The sequence below is a fragment of the Prionailurus viverrinus genome, chromosome D1 (assembly GCF_022837055.1).
Source record: "Prionailurus viverrinus isolate Anna chromosome D1, UM_Priviv_1.0, whole genome shotgun sequence".
NCBI classification, from domain to species: Eukaryota; Metazoa; Chordata; class Mammalia; order Carnivora; family Felidae; genus Prionailurus; species Prionailurus viverrinus.
This window is the reverse complement of record NC_062570.1, coordinates 75,600,902-75,617,308: the sequence shown is the minus strand read 5'-3', so window position 1 is coordinate 75,617,308 and position 16,407 is coordinate 75,600,902. Positions and strand designations below refer to the sequence as shown.

General features: G+C 47.9%; 1 protein-coding gene across 10 annotated transcripts in view; it reads right to left on the bottom strand.

The window, feature by feature from the left end:
* The window catches only part of NAV2 (neuron navigator 2), a 741,507-nt gene that overhangs the window by 317,236 nt on the left and 407,864 nt on the right, over positions 1-16,407 (bottom strand). The window contains exon 1 of one of the 10 annotated variants that reach the window (XM_047878315.1): positions 12,487-12,751. The exons of the other annotated variants lie outside the window; for them this stretch is intronic. Within the exon in view, the coding sequence (XP_047734271.1) occupies positions 12,487-12,537 (51 nt within the window). The 5' untranslated portion in view covers positions 12,538-12,751. Of the gene's footprint in view, positions 1-12,486; positions 12,752-16,407 lie in introns of those variants that run through there. 10 annotated transcript variants of the gene reach the window in all.

The window sequence follows — 16,407 nt, the reverse complement described above, 5'->3', positions numbered from 1 at the left end:
CTTGGCGTTGCTACGGACTATTCTATAACGGGTAGAAGCCAGAGATGCTGCTAAACATCCCACAATGCCAAGATAGCCCCCAACGACAAATAATTAGCGGGCCCCAAACACCCACAGCCCCAAGGCGGAGAAAGCCTGGCTTCCAGAAGTGCAAAGAGTGAGGTGAGGAGACGGTCTGAGGGTTACCTTAGTACCACATCTGGGACATATTAAATCTGAAATATTCATGTTAAATTGTCCTTGGAACCACACTGCTCAGAATAGAGAAAGAAAAAAAGCAAGATTGATATCCTGGTTCCCTTGAGGAGAAGAGAATGAGTCCTCTCTCTCTCTGAGCCAGGAGAACCCAGTGGTCTTACTCGTAATCCTCTCACCTGCTAACTTGTGAAAGAGAGTTCATAAAATCAAGGCAACAGGACTCTTTACACTTGCCATTCACCCTATCTGCAACCCTTCCTTTCTCACGCTCCGAATTCTGCTCCGTGTGCAAGCCCAGCACTAAGTCCTAGATTTGTGAGGCTTCCCTAAAGACACCCATCCTGGCTGTGTCTGAATTCAGACAAGTCTGACTTCTTCAGCACCTGCCGTGTGCCAGCCCCTCTCTAGGTATGCCATCACGTTCTCACATACATATCTCTTCACGATTTCTGACATGCTTGGCAGGAAAAGATTCCACCAATCTTCCAGATACAGAAACTGAAGCCCAGACAAGTTAAGTAATGATTTGGACCAAGTTCTTTTGGCTTCCGAGATCAATGCACTATGCGGGCTGCCTCCCTCTGATCTCCCCCAGCGCTTCACCTACACCCTTTGGACGACGACCAGGTCCTGCCTCAGACCACAGCTCCCCCGGAACACGGTTCACCCGTGCATGCGAGTAGCTGGCACACAATTCTTGCTCAATAACCTGTAGATGCGTGTTCCCCCTGTGTTAGTCTGGCCTCACCAGCTGGTCTGTCAAGAGCTTGATGGCAGGGAGCATGTTGAGGAAATTCTCCCCTCTTCCCTCTTTCCCAAGATCCCACTTGGATTCCCTAAAGAAGGAAGTGCCACCATTATTTCTGGCCTCCCTCTCCACACCCACAGGAGATGCGGTGTCTAATCTGACCTGGCAGAAATCAGTACTCTTACAGGGCCCTGACTTACTGGCGGCGGGGGATGGGGAGGTGGGATGGGGTGGGAGTGGGGTTCAAAGGCAGGAATCAGGCTCCCAGCAGTTTTCCTTTACTTCTGGGATGCAGACACTCCTGGGTCCTCTTTTCCTCTCTGTTTTGTATCCACCCGGGAGTCTAGGTGGCAGGTTACATTCGCTGGACCCCGTGACCCACTCGGGGGAGCGAAGGCAGGAAGCCTTCCTTTGCACTCAGGCCTGAGTTGTGTTCTTTAGAATTCATCAGCAGTCCCGGAGTCGGGGAGTTACAAGGTGATTACCAAAAAGGTGCTCTGCCAGGTGAATAAAGCCCACTTGTCTTTGTCCCCAGGAGGGAGAGGAGGTGAGGGCACAGTCTTGATTTATGTTGCATTCTCATCCCCCCACCTAGCTTGCACCACAGTGTAGACGAGCATTCAGTAAAACCTGGAAAGTGATATAAATAACCTCAAGCATGGTCCTGCCAAACCAACCCATCATGTCTCGTTCTCCCGTCTTTCCAACCTCCTCCTCCTCCTGACCCTCTGACTTCTCTCAGTGACAGTGCTGCAGTCCAAATTTCCCAGGCTGAAAGCCTCAGGAGTCTCTCAATCCTCCTTCCCGTTTGCACGCCAGTAACGATCGGGTCAGCCAGCTCTGTCAATTCTGCCTCCACAACAGCATCCCTACCAAAAGAATGCCTTTGCCATGCCAACACCTTAGTCTTGGCTGGCCCTATCTACAGAAGCCCACCAAAGCGTAAACCCTGGAAGGAAAGCTACGGCCTCTCCATCACCTTTGTACTCCCCATAAATGAACACAGCACTGGGACACACCAAATGTCCACAAGCTGGAACAGCTGTAAAACCACCTCTCCCACCGTCAGTCTTAAACCACAAAATTCAAAGAGGGACAGGTGGCATGGGCTGCAGCTTTTCTTCTTCCAAACGGGACATCAACGATCAGAATCGGTCAGACCCCCACATTCCTCTGCTGCCAGAGCACAGCCATACCTCACAGAGGGCACAAGGTGAGTGAACTCTACCTTCGGTCAACAACTACTAGCTTGGGACACACAGTAAAAGCCCGAGAGAGCTGGGCCTCACGATAGCTTGAATTCCAATATAAAGGGCCTGGTTATTCGCTCCGGAACTCCATCCAGAACCCCAATCTCAGATGACAGTAGGTAAAGATCTTCTCTTGTGTTCCGTGTGTGGGAGCATCTGTGTGCATGCATGCATGAAGGAAAGGGGAGGGAAGGATTGGGGAGATAGGGAGATGAGCACCCCCTCCTCCTTGGAAGGTACAAGGTGGATCCCCACATCTCTTGTATTCCCCAGGCCCCATCTACCTGGGGAGCCACCCAGGAGCCACCACACTGGGAAACTCCTAGACTAAGTGCCATGACTTAGACAACCCAAGGAGCTACAAACCTGGAAACACTCAACCAACATTGGATCTGGAGTGGACCTCTACTGCAAGGGAGCCAGACTACACCCTGGACCAAGACCCAGGAATCTTGTCTAGCCACTGCTCAGATTCACTCAAGTTATTTCATTAACCTTACGATAAGCAACCCTGCATTTTAGGTGATTCGACTTTGCATTATGTTGAAAATCAGAATGGTGATGTCAGAGTCGCCCCATTAACTGAACACAGAGTGTGTGCCAGGTGCTGTGTTGGGTCCGGGGAATACAAAGATGACAGAGATTCAACTGCTGTCTCCCAACCCCTGCCCCACCACTCTCCCAACTCCCAACCAAGGCTTATGCTTTAATAGGTGTCTGCAGAGAGTCAAGGTAAGCTGAAAGCAAAGGGGTGGCATGGCGGATGGGATCCTTTACCCACAATAGCTACTGTGAAGACGTAATGAATAGGGTTTTGCTCCCAAAACATCTTGGAACCGCACCCCACATGGCCTTGAAACGCGAACGGTCTCCTTGAAGAAGTGTATTTCAGTCATACGTCAATCTTCATATTGTTAGACTATAGGAAACCTCCAGGAGTTAAGTGAAAGGATAATGCACCAAATTCCTAGCATTGTCTGATTATACACATGCTCTTTTTCTCGTTTTAACCAACTTACTCTCCAAGAATATCCATGAATAGAACTTTTCTCCTCCTTACCTGGTGTAAGGTAGGAAGGTACCCATCCTTTACTGAGTGATAAGCATCTAGGAAAAAAGGGAGAGTGCAAAGTATATAGCATGTATTCAGGAAATATAATGGAAAACAAACCCCGTGGTCCCCAAATTGGCCAGGGTCAGAAATCAATTTATTCAAATAGGGGTCCCCTTAAACCACAATATGGCTCAGTCTACAAAAGTACCTAACCAGAGAGGCAAAAAGACAATTTCTGAGGACTGAAAACTCCCGTGTCTACAGCTCCCCACTCCTCCCCATACAGCAGCCAGACATTACTCTGCAGAGAGAACATTTACTACCATACTTAGTGCTTTAAAAAAAAAAAAAGCCAACCGACGCAATAAACTCAGTTCATTTAATTTCAAAACATGAACTCACAGCTATCTCAGGAAATATCACCTTACTCTTTAGATTAAATGTTAGCCCAAGTCTAGAAGGCATTCAATAGTGAGAAAGTAGTGTACTTTAGTTGGCTTCTCCAGGCTCAAGTTTCACCAAAACAAGTTTCATACAAAGATTAGCCAAGTACTGGGTAATGGGATATGGCAGGCTTACATCATCTGTGGCCCATTTCCAAAGCAGCATAACTTTTCCAGGTGGAATTCTAAGTGCTCCCTTCTTGCTCTGTATAATCTTTGTTATACCAATTTGCAAGGTGGGTAATGGCAGATGCATTAAAACCAGTTACAGGCCAGGAGACCTTAGGCAGATCATTTCATCTCTCTGGGTCCCTGCTTCCACCATTGTGAAGTGGATTGTTGGGGGGCACCAGTCATAGGCCCCTTCCTGAACTCACTTTCCAAAATTGTCAGTCTTGGACTCAACTGTCTAACTCTTCCTCTGGCTGCCCCGGCATGAAGTCCCCCATCTGAGCTTTGAGTCCAACATTCAAGCACTGTGGGTCTTAATTTCTATGAGTATGGATGGAAGCAATTATTGGCAGAACCAGTCAGCTCACCTCCCAAGTGTACCGCTAAGCTACACTTCTAACCCTAACATTAATGAATCCACTTTGCATCTCGCTAACCCCTACCCTACAGTGAGAGATACAAAAAAGAACAATGCTTGCCCTTGGTGATGATGATGATGATGATGATAATGAATTTTTATTGAGTGCTTATGAAGTGTTGGGTTCTACACTGAAGTTTTACTTGCATTATCCCATTTAATTCTCACAAAATCCCTATTACATACACATCATAGATGAGGGAACTAAAACATCAAGAGATTAAATGATTCACCCAAGATCTCGCAGCTAGAAGGCAGCAGAATCCAAGATGTGAATCTGGGTCTGTCTTATCTTTTAGCCAATCTCCATACAGTAAAACCTTGGTTTACGAGCATAATTCGTTCTGGAAACATGCTTGTAATCCAAAGCACTTGTATATCAAAGCGAATTTCCCCTTAAGAAATCACGGAAACTCAGACGATTCGTTCCACAACGCAAAAATATTCACATAAAAATTATTATAATACCGTAATATAATACAAAATAATAAAGAAAATACAAAACATAAAGGAAAATAAACATTAACCTGCACTTACCTTTGAAAACCTTCATGGCTGGTGTGAGGGAGACGAGAGAGAGGAGGGTTATTGTGTAGGACGTCTTTTGCTATCACTAACGGAATCGCTGCTATCTCTTGGCTCAATGGAATCGTTTTCTTCTCGTGCAACTTTAACAAGGAACCTATCTGATAACACTTGCTTTTGCCTCCTTTTGAGGATTTCACGGAAACGTGACATTGCATTGACAATCACCCATAATCCCGCAGTAAGACAGAGTGACTGAGACAGAGAGAAGAACCATTGGCTCAGTTGTGATCATGTGACATTTGGCATCAGATGCTACTTGTATTGCAAGACATCGCTTGTTTATTAACAAGTTAATTTTTTTTTAACATTTATTTATTTTTAAGACAGAGAGAGACAGAGCACGAACAGGGGAGGGGCAGAGAGAGGGAGACACAATCGGAAACAGGCTCCAGGCTCTGAGCCATCAGTACAGAGCCCAACGCGGGGCTCGAACTCACGGACCACGAGATCATGACCTGAGCCGAAGCTGGCCGCTTAACCGACTGAGCCACCCAGGCACCCCAACAAGTTAATTTTTAAGTTAAAATTTATTAGAAATGTTTGCTCAGCTTGTGGAACACTTGCAGAACAAGTTACAATCCAAGGTTTTACCACACTCAGACTAAGCAAGTTTAAGTATAAAAGCATCTCACTTTGCCCAGGACAGGCCTGGTTTATACCCACATCCTACTGCAATTATTGATAGCACCCTTTTCACTCTCAGACGTGCTCTAGCTTGGATAATAAATTATACCCATAGTCACGATGCCTCCCTGAGGAGCGATAATAATGATTGTTACGCAGTCACGTCACATTTGCAGTGAAGCCCTTCTTAACCACCCTATGTTAAACAGTGACCTCTCCCAGACTCCCTATCCTTCTTATCCTGCTGTATTTTGCTCCATACCACCCATCACCATAAAAAAGGAATATGCATTTTATTTATGTCTGATCCCTTCACTAAAATACAGATGTCTCCTACTTTTCGGAAGTTCACATTATGCCACTGTACTTTTATGAAACACCTACATTAGTACCTGTTTTCGCTCACCAAAAAAATATTCGGAGGGGATTTTCACTTTTACGAAAAAGAGCAAAAAGCAAAAATTGCATTCTGCATTTGTTTTGCAGGGAGCCCTGACCGAGGCAGCGCCTAACCCGAGCAGTGAGTGGCACCACCAAGCTCCTTCCCAGGGAACTACACTCAGCATCTCAAGCTGCCATGGGCTTTGAGCTGTGTCTGCGAGCATCTGTGCTTTATCTTGATTTATTTTGTGTATCCGTTAGCGAGACGTGTCCTAAGGTATCAGAAAAACCTAAGAGAGGATGTCTTTGGGGTCGGAGAACACTCAAAAAAATTTCCATATAAATGAATGGCAATTGCTTCTTCACTTTACATGATTTCATCTTAAGAAAGGTTTTATAGGAACACTCCACTTTCAGCCGAAGCAGGGAGCCTGTATAAATTCCACGTGGCAAAAATTTCCTTTTGGTTAGGAGTGTATCCCCCAGAATGTAGTAACTGTTTCATAATTACATAAATATCTCTTGAATGAATGAATGAATGAATGAATGTACCGACGTCATCATAACAAAAGTGAACATTTATTGAGCATTTACTATGCGTTGGGTGTCGCTCAAAAGACATATATTTTATCAAACAACCCCAACAAGCCCAAGTTTGGAATAGTTACCACCATCATGGAGAAACTGAGCCTCAGAAAGACGAGGCAGTACCTGCTCCAGGGCACGCTGCACTTCGCAGTTGAGCTGGGAGGGTACTGAGGCTGGCATTTTATACTCCTAACCTCTACTCTGGTAATGCACACCAGCAGCTCAGGATTTGGGGCAGTATGGGATCGAAGACAGGCTAGCATTACTGCCTCTCAGAGATCCCAGGAGGCGGTATGGCCAGGCAGGGCTTCACAGAAGAAAGGGGGCTTGATTTGAGCTTTGGAAGATAGGATAGTACATGGAGACAGAAGAAGCGTTTAGTCCCAGGAAGTAGTAGTGAACGCGGAAAATCACAGGGCTGGCCATGCTGCTTGGATTGAACCAATTGTTGCAGAAGTTGCCCCACAGAGTAAGATTTAAAATAGGGGCGCCTGGGTGGCGCAGTCGGTTAAGCGTCCGACTTCAGCCAGGTCACGATCTCGCGGTCCATGAGTTCGAGCCCCGTGTCGGGCTCTGGGCTGATGGCTCGGAGCCTGGAGCCTGCTTCCGATTCTGTGTCTCCCTCTCTCTCTGCCCCTCACCCGTTCATGCTCTGTCTCTCTCTGTCCCAAAAATAAAATAAAAAAAAAAAAATAAAAAAAAAAAAATAAAACAGTACTGTCACCCAGAGAGCTTTGCACACCATGGAGGAATCGGACTTCATTCACTAGTGAGCAGGACTCCTCACAAAAGGTTTCGGACCAGAAACAACTTAGTCTGCAATTTCAATTCCGGAAGCCTCATAATAACGTCAGAGAAGTTGACAGGAGCTACAGGTGAGGACCAAGGCTCACCTCTGGATCCTCTGCCGCCAAGGCATATACTGCAATTGGTAAAATCTCTGTTTAAAGCACCTGTTTTCCTATAGATCTGTTTGTGCTTAGGGTCCCTTCATGGTCCCTGTGAACGGGCAGCCCTTCTCTCACTATGCCAAAGAGAACATATAATGCAGGCGTTTACTCTTCTCCCACACCACAGCATCATGACCACATGTGGTTAGTATCTCTGGTGGCAAGGACAGTCCTCTCCTACTTCCCAGTCTTCCTAAATATCTCCATCACACTTTCTTGTTTCTCTGCTTAAACCTCTGTCAACTCATTTTAACCCCTCGTCTTGTTTCACGGTCTCTCAGCCTCCCTGGCTGCATCTCCTATGACATCACGTCTGCAACATCTGAGTCAAGAAGAATAATCCTTGGGAATAGCCCACGTGTCACCAGCCTTAGGCAGTCTGGTCCACACATCCTGGACAACCCTGGAGACAGAAAGAAAAGCTTAGCCACACACGCCTTCTGGGTGGTTGGCAAAGTATGATGGAAGCCAGAAACAAAACCAAAAAAAGAAAAAAACCCTTTTTTTTTTTTTTTTTTTGCTGAGTCCACTCAAAAACAATTGCATAAGTAACACAAGAATGCTGCATCACCAAAGGGACCGATTATAAATCTCTATGTCTCTATTAACATAAAAATGAAGGAAAATGTGTTACCTCAAAATGTCATCCAAAGGAAGTCACTTACTACTTTCAGGGTTTTTCTTTCTTCTCTTCCAAATATTTTATTCTTAATTTTCCCAATAATTAACCTGAGTCAAACCTTCCTTCCACGCTTTGGTTTCAGTTCCAAAAAGTGTATCAAGGTTATGATGGCTCATTACCCGCAGCAGAAATGCAGATGGAAACATTCCTGTATATTTCAACCTGGTTTCTCCAGGAAAGGATGGAATTTCTTCCCTTGAGATTTTTGGAATTAACAGAAAATGGACATGATTTCAATACCCTGGGAGATGGTAAAATTTATGCCAGTCACAATTAGTGGAAAGCAGGAGAAAGTTCTAGAAGTCCCCAATAGTGGAAATGACTGATATTTTCCAGCAGAAGAGGGGAGTACCTCCAAATGAGTGGTAAACGAGCTTTATTCAGAAAAAACAATAAACAAAAACTAGAAGTTGTTAAGAGGGCAATCAGTTTATGTGCAGAAAGGGGAGGAAGAGCTGAAGGATCATAGTATTTTCAACACGGAACCTGGGAGCTCAGGAACTGCAGGGGCCATAGCATCCCTGACTTTGGGAAGGAGCAACAGAACTGCAGAAAGGCAGCCGGGGCCCTTTAACCCACTGACCTCTTTTAATCTGCTTGTTAGCCTGGCTTCGGATGGGCCCAGGGGGTCTTTGACCAACCTCTGGGGGTAAAGGTCGAAGGTCAGAGGCGCATTCCCTAGTCATCATTACTCTCAATTATTCTTCATTCTGAGCCACTTTCTCCTTCATTTTGAGGAAGGGCCCCATTAAGTGTTTCAGGACACTGAAGGGCGATGACCCAACCCAGGCGTGCTCGCTATGTTCCCTTTCCTCTCCACTTCAATCAGAGCATCTCCCTGAGCAAAGCAGGTATCCAGGGGGTAGCAACTCACAGAAGCACCTAGCCCTGTGTATCACAGGCATACTCATATGTCCTCTACTGAGCACAGCCGAGGGCCCTGCCGCTCTCCAGAACATGCCCAAGCTATTACAGTAGAGCAGTTCCAAGCACAGCCTTTGCCATCAGACAAAGCAGAGGTTCTACAAGTTTCCAGTCCTGGAATCTTAGGGAAGTCCCTTATTTCTCTGAGCCTTAACTTCCTCACCTGAATAATGGGGATAATAATAGTTTCCACTTCACAGGCTTATGGAGAGGTTGAAATGAATAAACCTTAAAGGCTCAGTATATGTTAGCTATTAATATGAGTATTTTAGCAGTAATATTTTTTTGTCTTTTTTGATAAGCATAATGTATTGTCATTGACAAAATCTGGACTATAAAAAAAAGCATGGACCAAAAAAAAAAAGAAAAAAATCTCCCTCCAGAGCTCAGCACTGTTAACACCAGGAACGTTTCTGTTGTGTCTTTTCTCCACACATGGAGACAGGCACACACTACTGGACCATTTTCTAATCCTAAGAGCAACCATCCACTGCCTACCAACCACACTTCTAACTCTCACAGTAAGTCTGTGAGACGCTGTGGGACCCATTTACAGAGGACACCAAGGCTGGAAGAGGCCGTGTCGATGCCCCCAGGTCACACAAGCCAGCAGTTCCTCAACAGAGCAAGTCTCTCTGGCCGGAACACTTAGCTCTTAGATCTAAGCTGCTCCAGAAAGGGTCTCATTCTTCTCCTTGCCCTGCCTAAGGTGGAAGAATCTAAAAGAAGGGACCAAGGGGTGATACGAAAGTCAGAACCACCCATGTCATGCTCAGGGGGGTGTGCCCGGAGCTTACCCTTCCCAGTAGGTGTTTCAGGCCTGAGCAGTCAGCCCCTCTCACTTCCACCAAAAGCCCTGGTGAGTGACCCTGTCGGGTAGGATTTGGACAGAAGGAGGATTTGTCGGCTCCTGGCTTCTACCCTAGGTGGGCAGGTGCATTTCTGACATTCCCCTGCAGGGATAACACATTAAAATTCAAGTTTTGCCTCTAATTACTCTTGGCCTTATTTTGATCCAATTAGCCTTAAAATAGAAGAACATAAAGTAAAACCTTTGGTTCCATTTTTCAGTCAGAACAGTGAATTTTCAACCTGCAGGTTAACTGACTTCATGTTTACTGAACTGCATGGGCGATAAAAGTTCAGACACTCACCTCTGGCCCCAGGGCGCATTTGGGGATGGTTATTCACACACAATTGACTTCCAAGATGTTCCCAGAGAGCTCCTTCCTACTGAGGGCTACTCATGATTCAAAGGTAAGAAAGGTTTATTTTCCCCAAGCTCATTAGAAGACCAAACCATTCACCATGGAGAGAAAATAACAACAACAACAACAACAACAACAGCTGTTCCCATGTATAGACGCCCATGTTTCAGACTCTGCTGGATAAAGAGGAAAACTGATTCCAAGATTAGTAAGTGACCAGGCTGGAATTCAAACCAAGAATCATCTGAGAGCAAAGCCCTTCACAATGAACACAGCCTCCACCACCACTGGGCTCTGCATACACTGAGCACACAAATAACAAATAACTAGTAGATCAACCTGCCAGTAAATGATAAAACAAAAAGCAAGCTAATGATGTGTGAACAAATGACGTAGCCATGGTTTCCAGGATTCTGCAGAAAAGCTGAGGCCCATGCTTGAGTATAGCCGAGGCTATGGGAATGTGGGGATGCAGTCTGGGGGCAGTGGGGTGCACAAGGGCAGTAGCTGCTGCCCTCCCAGTGCTTCCAGTTTCTTGGAGCTCCTCCAGCCCCTCCTCCACCCAGTAGGGGAGTACTATGGTGGACCACAACTATCGTTGGGTGGTCCTCACACACTTAATTGGAAAAGTGAGACTCAGGTCTAAAGACTCAGACCCAATAAAGGCTGACCTTTGACCAACACTGGGGAAAGCTCCCTCCACAGGATAAAAAGGCAGCTATAGTGAAGCAGTGAGGACATCCCAGCCCTCACCACAGCCACCTGCCACCAAGCTCTGTCCCCTGGGATGGTCCACGTTTTCTCTGCATGCCAAGTAATTCTGTTGCTTCTCTCTTCCTTGGAAGCCTCTAGGTCTGGCAGCCTGACACTATCTAGTCCACACCAGGACCCAACTTTCCCGTGCTATATCCTGGAGTGGCATCTCAGGTGGAGCTTGGAGAGAAAAATGTGTGAAACTCTGGGCTCTCCCACGACAGTCTGGTTGGAGAAAGATTCCAGGAAAGGATTAGGGAACTGGAGTCCTGACACAGTGCAGCAAAGGTGCATAACGTCTGCTAATGTTACAGCACATTAAAAGAAGTTGTAAAATTGTAGCTTAAAGTTAGACAGGCCAACCATAACACAAGAAGTATGAAAAGCAAGGTGCCATTTTTCCAACAAATAAGTTCATTATATGAAGAACCAATGTACGTTGTTTCAGCATCTTGTTATCGAATGCGGCAGCTGTGACTTTTTTGGTAACATCTTTAAAGAGCTCAATCAGCATGAATTCCAGTTTATCAATGACACCTATTCTTTAGGTAGAGGTTCTTACTATGTACCAGGAAATTTTCAAATATGGTTTTTTACCCTTACACCAGCAATACAAGGTGAGAACTTGCCCCATTTTACTCAGGAGGAAGCTGACATCCAAAGGGGCAGCCAACTTGGCCACAGCACTGGCTGACTTCAGTGGGGAATGAGGGTCTCCTCAAACCCATCTGATAAAAAATAAATCACAACAGCAAAAACCCAGAGAAGAGCCTTCTGATTACAGTTTCTCCTTGGGCTGGAGAAACAAGTCAGGCTCCCTAGGGCAGAGAGGAAAAGGCTGCTCTCCTCAGCCCTCCCAGGAGTGATGAGCAGTTATTTTTGAAAAAGGAGGGAAAAAGTACCTGCAGCCTAGATGGTTCTTGCACACTAGAAAGAAAACTAAGCCATTGTGAGAGGCGGGAGAACAGGACTGGATGCTATTCAAGCTGGGCTCACTCCCCACCCCCCCGCCCCCCGCCCAAAACAAGCCAAACCGCAATACAGATCAACACCCGCGTGCAACTCTAAGTATCATAACACAATGGGGGCGGGGAGCGGGGGCGGATGCAGACCATGCCGACCCGGGACAGCAGTGAGGGAACAGACCCACTCGCAGGACACAATTCCGAGCGTGTGCAACCCCAGGAATTTGTGGGTGGAAGGGACCGGGGGAAATTGCAGTCCATTCCACCCCTTTCAGTCGCGCGCGCGCGCGCGCACACACACAGATACACACACACACACACACACACACACACACACACACACACACCGACTTTCCTGGCTTAAAAAAAAAAAAAAAAAAGCCTGAAATCTATCTTCAAAATAATACGGGAAACACCAAGTACGAAATCCGTTTCAGGGGCTTTCCGTCGCGGGAGACGATTCCCAGCGGGGATGGGAAGCGGGGTGGGGGATAAAAAGTGGAACGGCGCCCCCGGGAGTGAGGTCTGCAGTCCACCTTACCAGCTTCATGGTGGTGTTATTCTGTTCCCAGCGCCACAGCATCACGCTCATCTTACTTCAGGGCGAAGAGGGAAGTGGGGGGAGGAAGCGGGAGAAAAAGGGGGAGGGGGCCGAAGCACCTGCCCGCGCGCCCGGCAGGTCGGGCCGGCCCGGCCCGTCGTGGTCTCCGCCCCGGCCCCTCCGGGCATCCCCGCCGCCCGCGGCCTCCTCGCCCCCACCCCGGCGGCCGCTGCTGAGCGCGCGGGGACCTTGCCCGGAGCCCGGCGCCCGCGCTGCCCGGCTCGCGTGCCTCCCCCGCTCTCTCCCTGCCGGCCTCCCCGCCTCCGCCAAATCAAACAACTCCCCCAGCGTCCGAGCGCCCGCGCCTCGCAGCGCGGAGGCCGCTGGGGCCGCTACGGGGTGGGGGCGGGAGTCGGGGCCGCCGGGCTCCCCGCCCCCTCGCCGGTCCGCGGGCCCTCCGCGTGGCCCCGGGCTTTCTCCGGTGGGCCAGTTCGCCCCAGCGGTGCGTAGTGGGGGGGGGGGGGGGGACAGGGGAAGGGGCAAGACGGTAGGAGGGGGAGGTACTTAACTCTTTCGGGAAGGGCGCTGGTAGGCGGGCCGGCCTGAGGCACAAACGGAGGGGCACGGAGGGGGGAGCGGGGGAGGACTGCGGGGGGCGCGGTGTGTGGCTGTCGGGTCGTCACTCCGGACACGGCCAGCGCCTCTCCCCGTGGCTGCTCGGCTCTGTGCGCGTTTGCATTCGGCACCGAACTCACTCAAGTTGGCTGACAGTAACCACTCCGGGATCATCCCCTGCCCCCCAGCAGCTGGAATCATGAGTGTGGGATGGATGAACCAGCACCCGCTGGAGCACCTCCACCCCTCCGCGCGCGCACACACGCAGTCGCCCAGGCCCTGCCCCAGCCACACGCTGCTCCCCAGCCTCATTTGTTTCCTGCTACGTGAAGGACGGGGCTCCAGTGTTTTTAAACACACCTGGCCGCTGCCACAGATGGGACTTCCGTGGGCCTCGGGGAGGAGGTGGGGCAGGCGATGACAGGGGAGGCAGACAAGGGGAAAGGCCGTGTGGCCTTTGTTACCTTTTCTGCTCGCCCCACCTGCCACAGGCTCTTTCTAGGGAGCCTAGGAAAGCACCCTCTACCTGGTGCTTTCCTCTGAGATTGGGGGAGGGGGGGTGCTGGAAACCTCCTCACCTTCCTGTCCAGCCCTTGTTGGGATCCCTGGCAACTTTCAGTAGCCTGAAAAGGCTCAGCAGCCCTGCGGCTCCTCGAGGCAAGATGGCACCGGCTACCCAGATCTCAGGACGTGTCTCTGATTTGGGCGGCAGTGACATTTTAGGATGAATACCTGGCTGGCCCCTGCTGAGAGCTATGATGAGAATTCAGGGAATTGCTTTATTACACATTCATTTCAATAGGCAAAACTGTTTAAAATGAGGGGAGGTGATAAAATGGGTCCTAACCTTTTAAAAGTGATCTTCCAAACATAGCAATTAGATCAAAATGTTGCTATGCCTGAAGCTTTCAGGATTTGGTTTCCCTTCACAGATGAAAAATCCCAACTCTTTCCTATGGCCTACAACTTTATGCCCATCCTCTCCCTTTTACCTACTGTGCTCCAACCACAGTGGTCGTCTTTCTTTTTCTCAAACACGTTGAAATCCGTCCCACCTCAGGACCTTTGCACCTGACAGTCCCTCCCCCTGGACCACTGTTCCCCCTAGACCTGCCTATGGTCTCATTTCTAATGTCACCTCCTCAAAGGGACTTTTAACTTAATGTGGTGACCATATTCTTCTATTACTATTGTCTTCCCTTTGTTCTGTTCACTGTGTGAACTTTAGCTAACTTGTATTCTTGCTTATTTTTTGCCCTGTCCCACTGGGCTATGAACTGCATGAGAGCAGGGGCCTCATCAGTTTTGTTCCCCCATGGCATCCCCAAGTGCCTGGAACAGTATGTTGCACATAGTGGGAACTCAATAGATGTTTCCCAAATGAAAGTCTGTTGACAATGTCCTAAGTTCCTGCAGCTTCCTCTGCAATAAGGAAAGAGCCAGACCAGGGCAGCACATCCCATATCCAGCCTGGGCCCTGACCTGAACTGAGTGACTGCAAAAGACCCTGTTATGTCCATCACCACGTATATTTCTGGAGAGTGAAACATAGGCAGTGACATTTGCTGCTTAAAGAGAAGGGGCACATCCTAGCGAAACACAGGAGGGGAAACAGCATATGTCATTTGAGAAAGCATATTCCATATTAAAGTATACTTATGTACTTAGAAAATGAGATTTTAAAATAACTATATTCTTCCTCTGAAAATAAAGCTGGACAAGATCATATTGGCCAAGAGAGCAAAACACAAGCTCTCTATCACAGCTGTGTTAAGCCAGGGGTTCTTGGAGCTGGGTGGGAAGATGTGCAGCCCAGAAACCTTCTGGTTGTATGAAAATGCTATGAGACTGGGTATTTGTGCATTTTGGGGGGAAGCATCTATAGGTGTCTCACATTCTCTAGGATACCCAAAACATTTTTTAAAAACTACACATTCCCAGAGAGCCATTGAATGAGCATTAGTTCCCAATCAAAACATTTGCCAGGGGCGCCTGGGTGGCTCAGTCTGTTAAGTGTCCGACTTCAGCTCAGGTCATGACCTCGCGCTTTGTGAGTTCGAGCCCCGCATCGGGCTCTGTGCTGACAGCTCAGAGCCTGGAGCCTGCTTCAGATTCTGTGTCTCCCTCTCTCTCTGCCCCTCCCCCATTCACACTCTGTCTCTCTCTCCTTCAAAAATAAATAAACATTAAAAAAATTTAAAAAATATTTGCTGGTCAAAGATAGAAAATATCACTTACGGTGCAAGGAGGAATCAGGGGGGTGGCAGTAGAGAGGATGCCCAGCTTTAATTAAAAAGAATAAATCCTGTTGCCTTGCCTTTCAGATCTCACACACTTCAGACCATAGGTATGCTGACTCATTTAGCCAACATTCCTTGAACATCCACCATAATGCATTTACCCAGCTCTGTGCTGCGTATTGAGAATCAGAGAGGAGTCCCTACCACCCACACATACAGTCTATTAAAAGATGAACACATACAATTACAGTTGCAATACAATGTGACAGGTACTACAAAGGAAGGCTGTATGGTGTGTAGCTGGGCCATAAAGGAAAAAAGCTATGCACGAGACTGGGAAGCACGGAATAATTTCGCAGAGGTGACACTGACTTACATCTGGAAGGATCAAGGAAAATTCAATAAGAGGAGGGAAGCATCCCAGGAAGGGAGAACAGCATGTGCAAGGGTATAGAGGGGTGAAAAAGCATGGCAGGTTCTGTGTGGTCAAAAGGTGGAGATCAAGGGGCAGGAAATGGGGCTATTTGTAAGGCTGGAGCAGGTCAAGTCCCTGTAAAGGGGATCCTACCCCTAATCCTTATAAGCCAGGGGAATGATTTGACTGACTTCCCATTTTAGAAGGACCCCTCTAGTAACAGCAAGAAGGCAAGTTTGAAAAGGTGGAGGCTGGAGGGAGAGAGGCCAGTTAGAAGGCTGCTGAAATCACACAGGGGATAGAGAATGAAGACCCGAATAAGGCAAAGTGTAGAGAAAAGGATGCTGACATCACCAGCAATCTGCTGATGCAATGGGTGATTCACAGGGGTAATGGCTTTGAGTTCATCCAAGCAGATGTCAGGACCCTGCAGAATTTCAGAAACAGAAGCAGCTCCTTAAAACCTCCTACATCTTGGAGAGCTATTTATCATGCAACAAGCTGCCTTTCCTGGCACCTTTCTTCTCCTTCCTCCTATTTCTGTGATCTTCCACCAAGTCCTTTGATGGTGATTTAAGGGAAAGACATCAGCCTGTGTTGACCACATGGGACAAAGCAATGGGAACAATGCTTGTGAAGGTCGGTCCTACA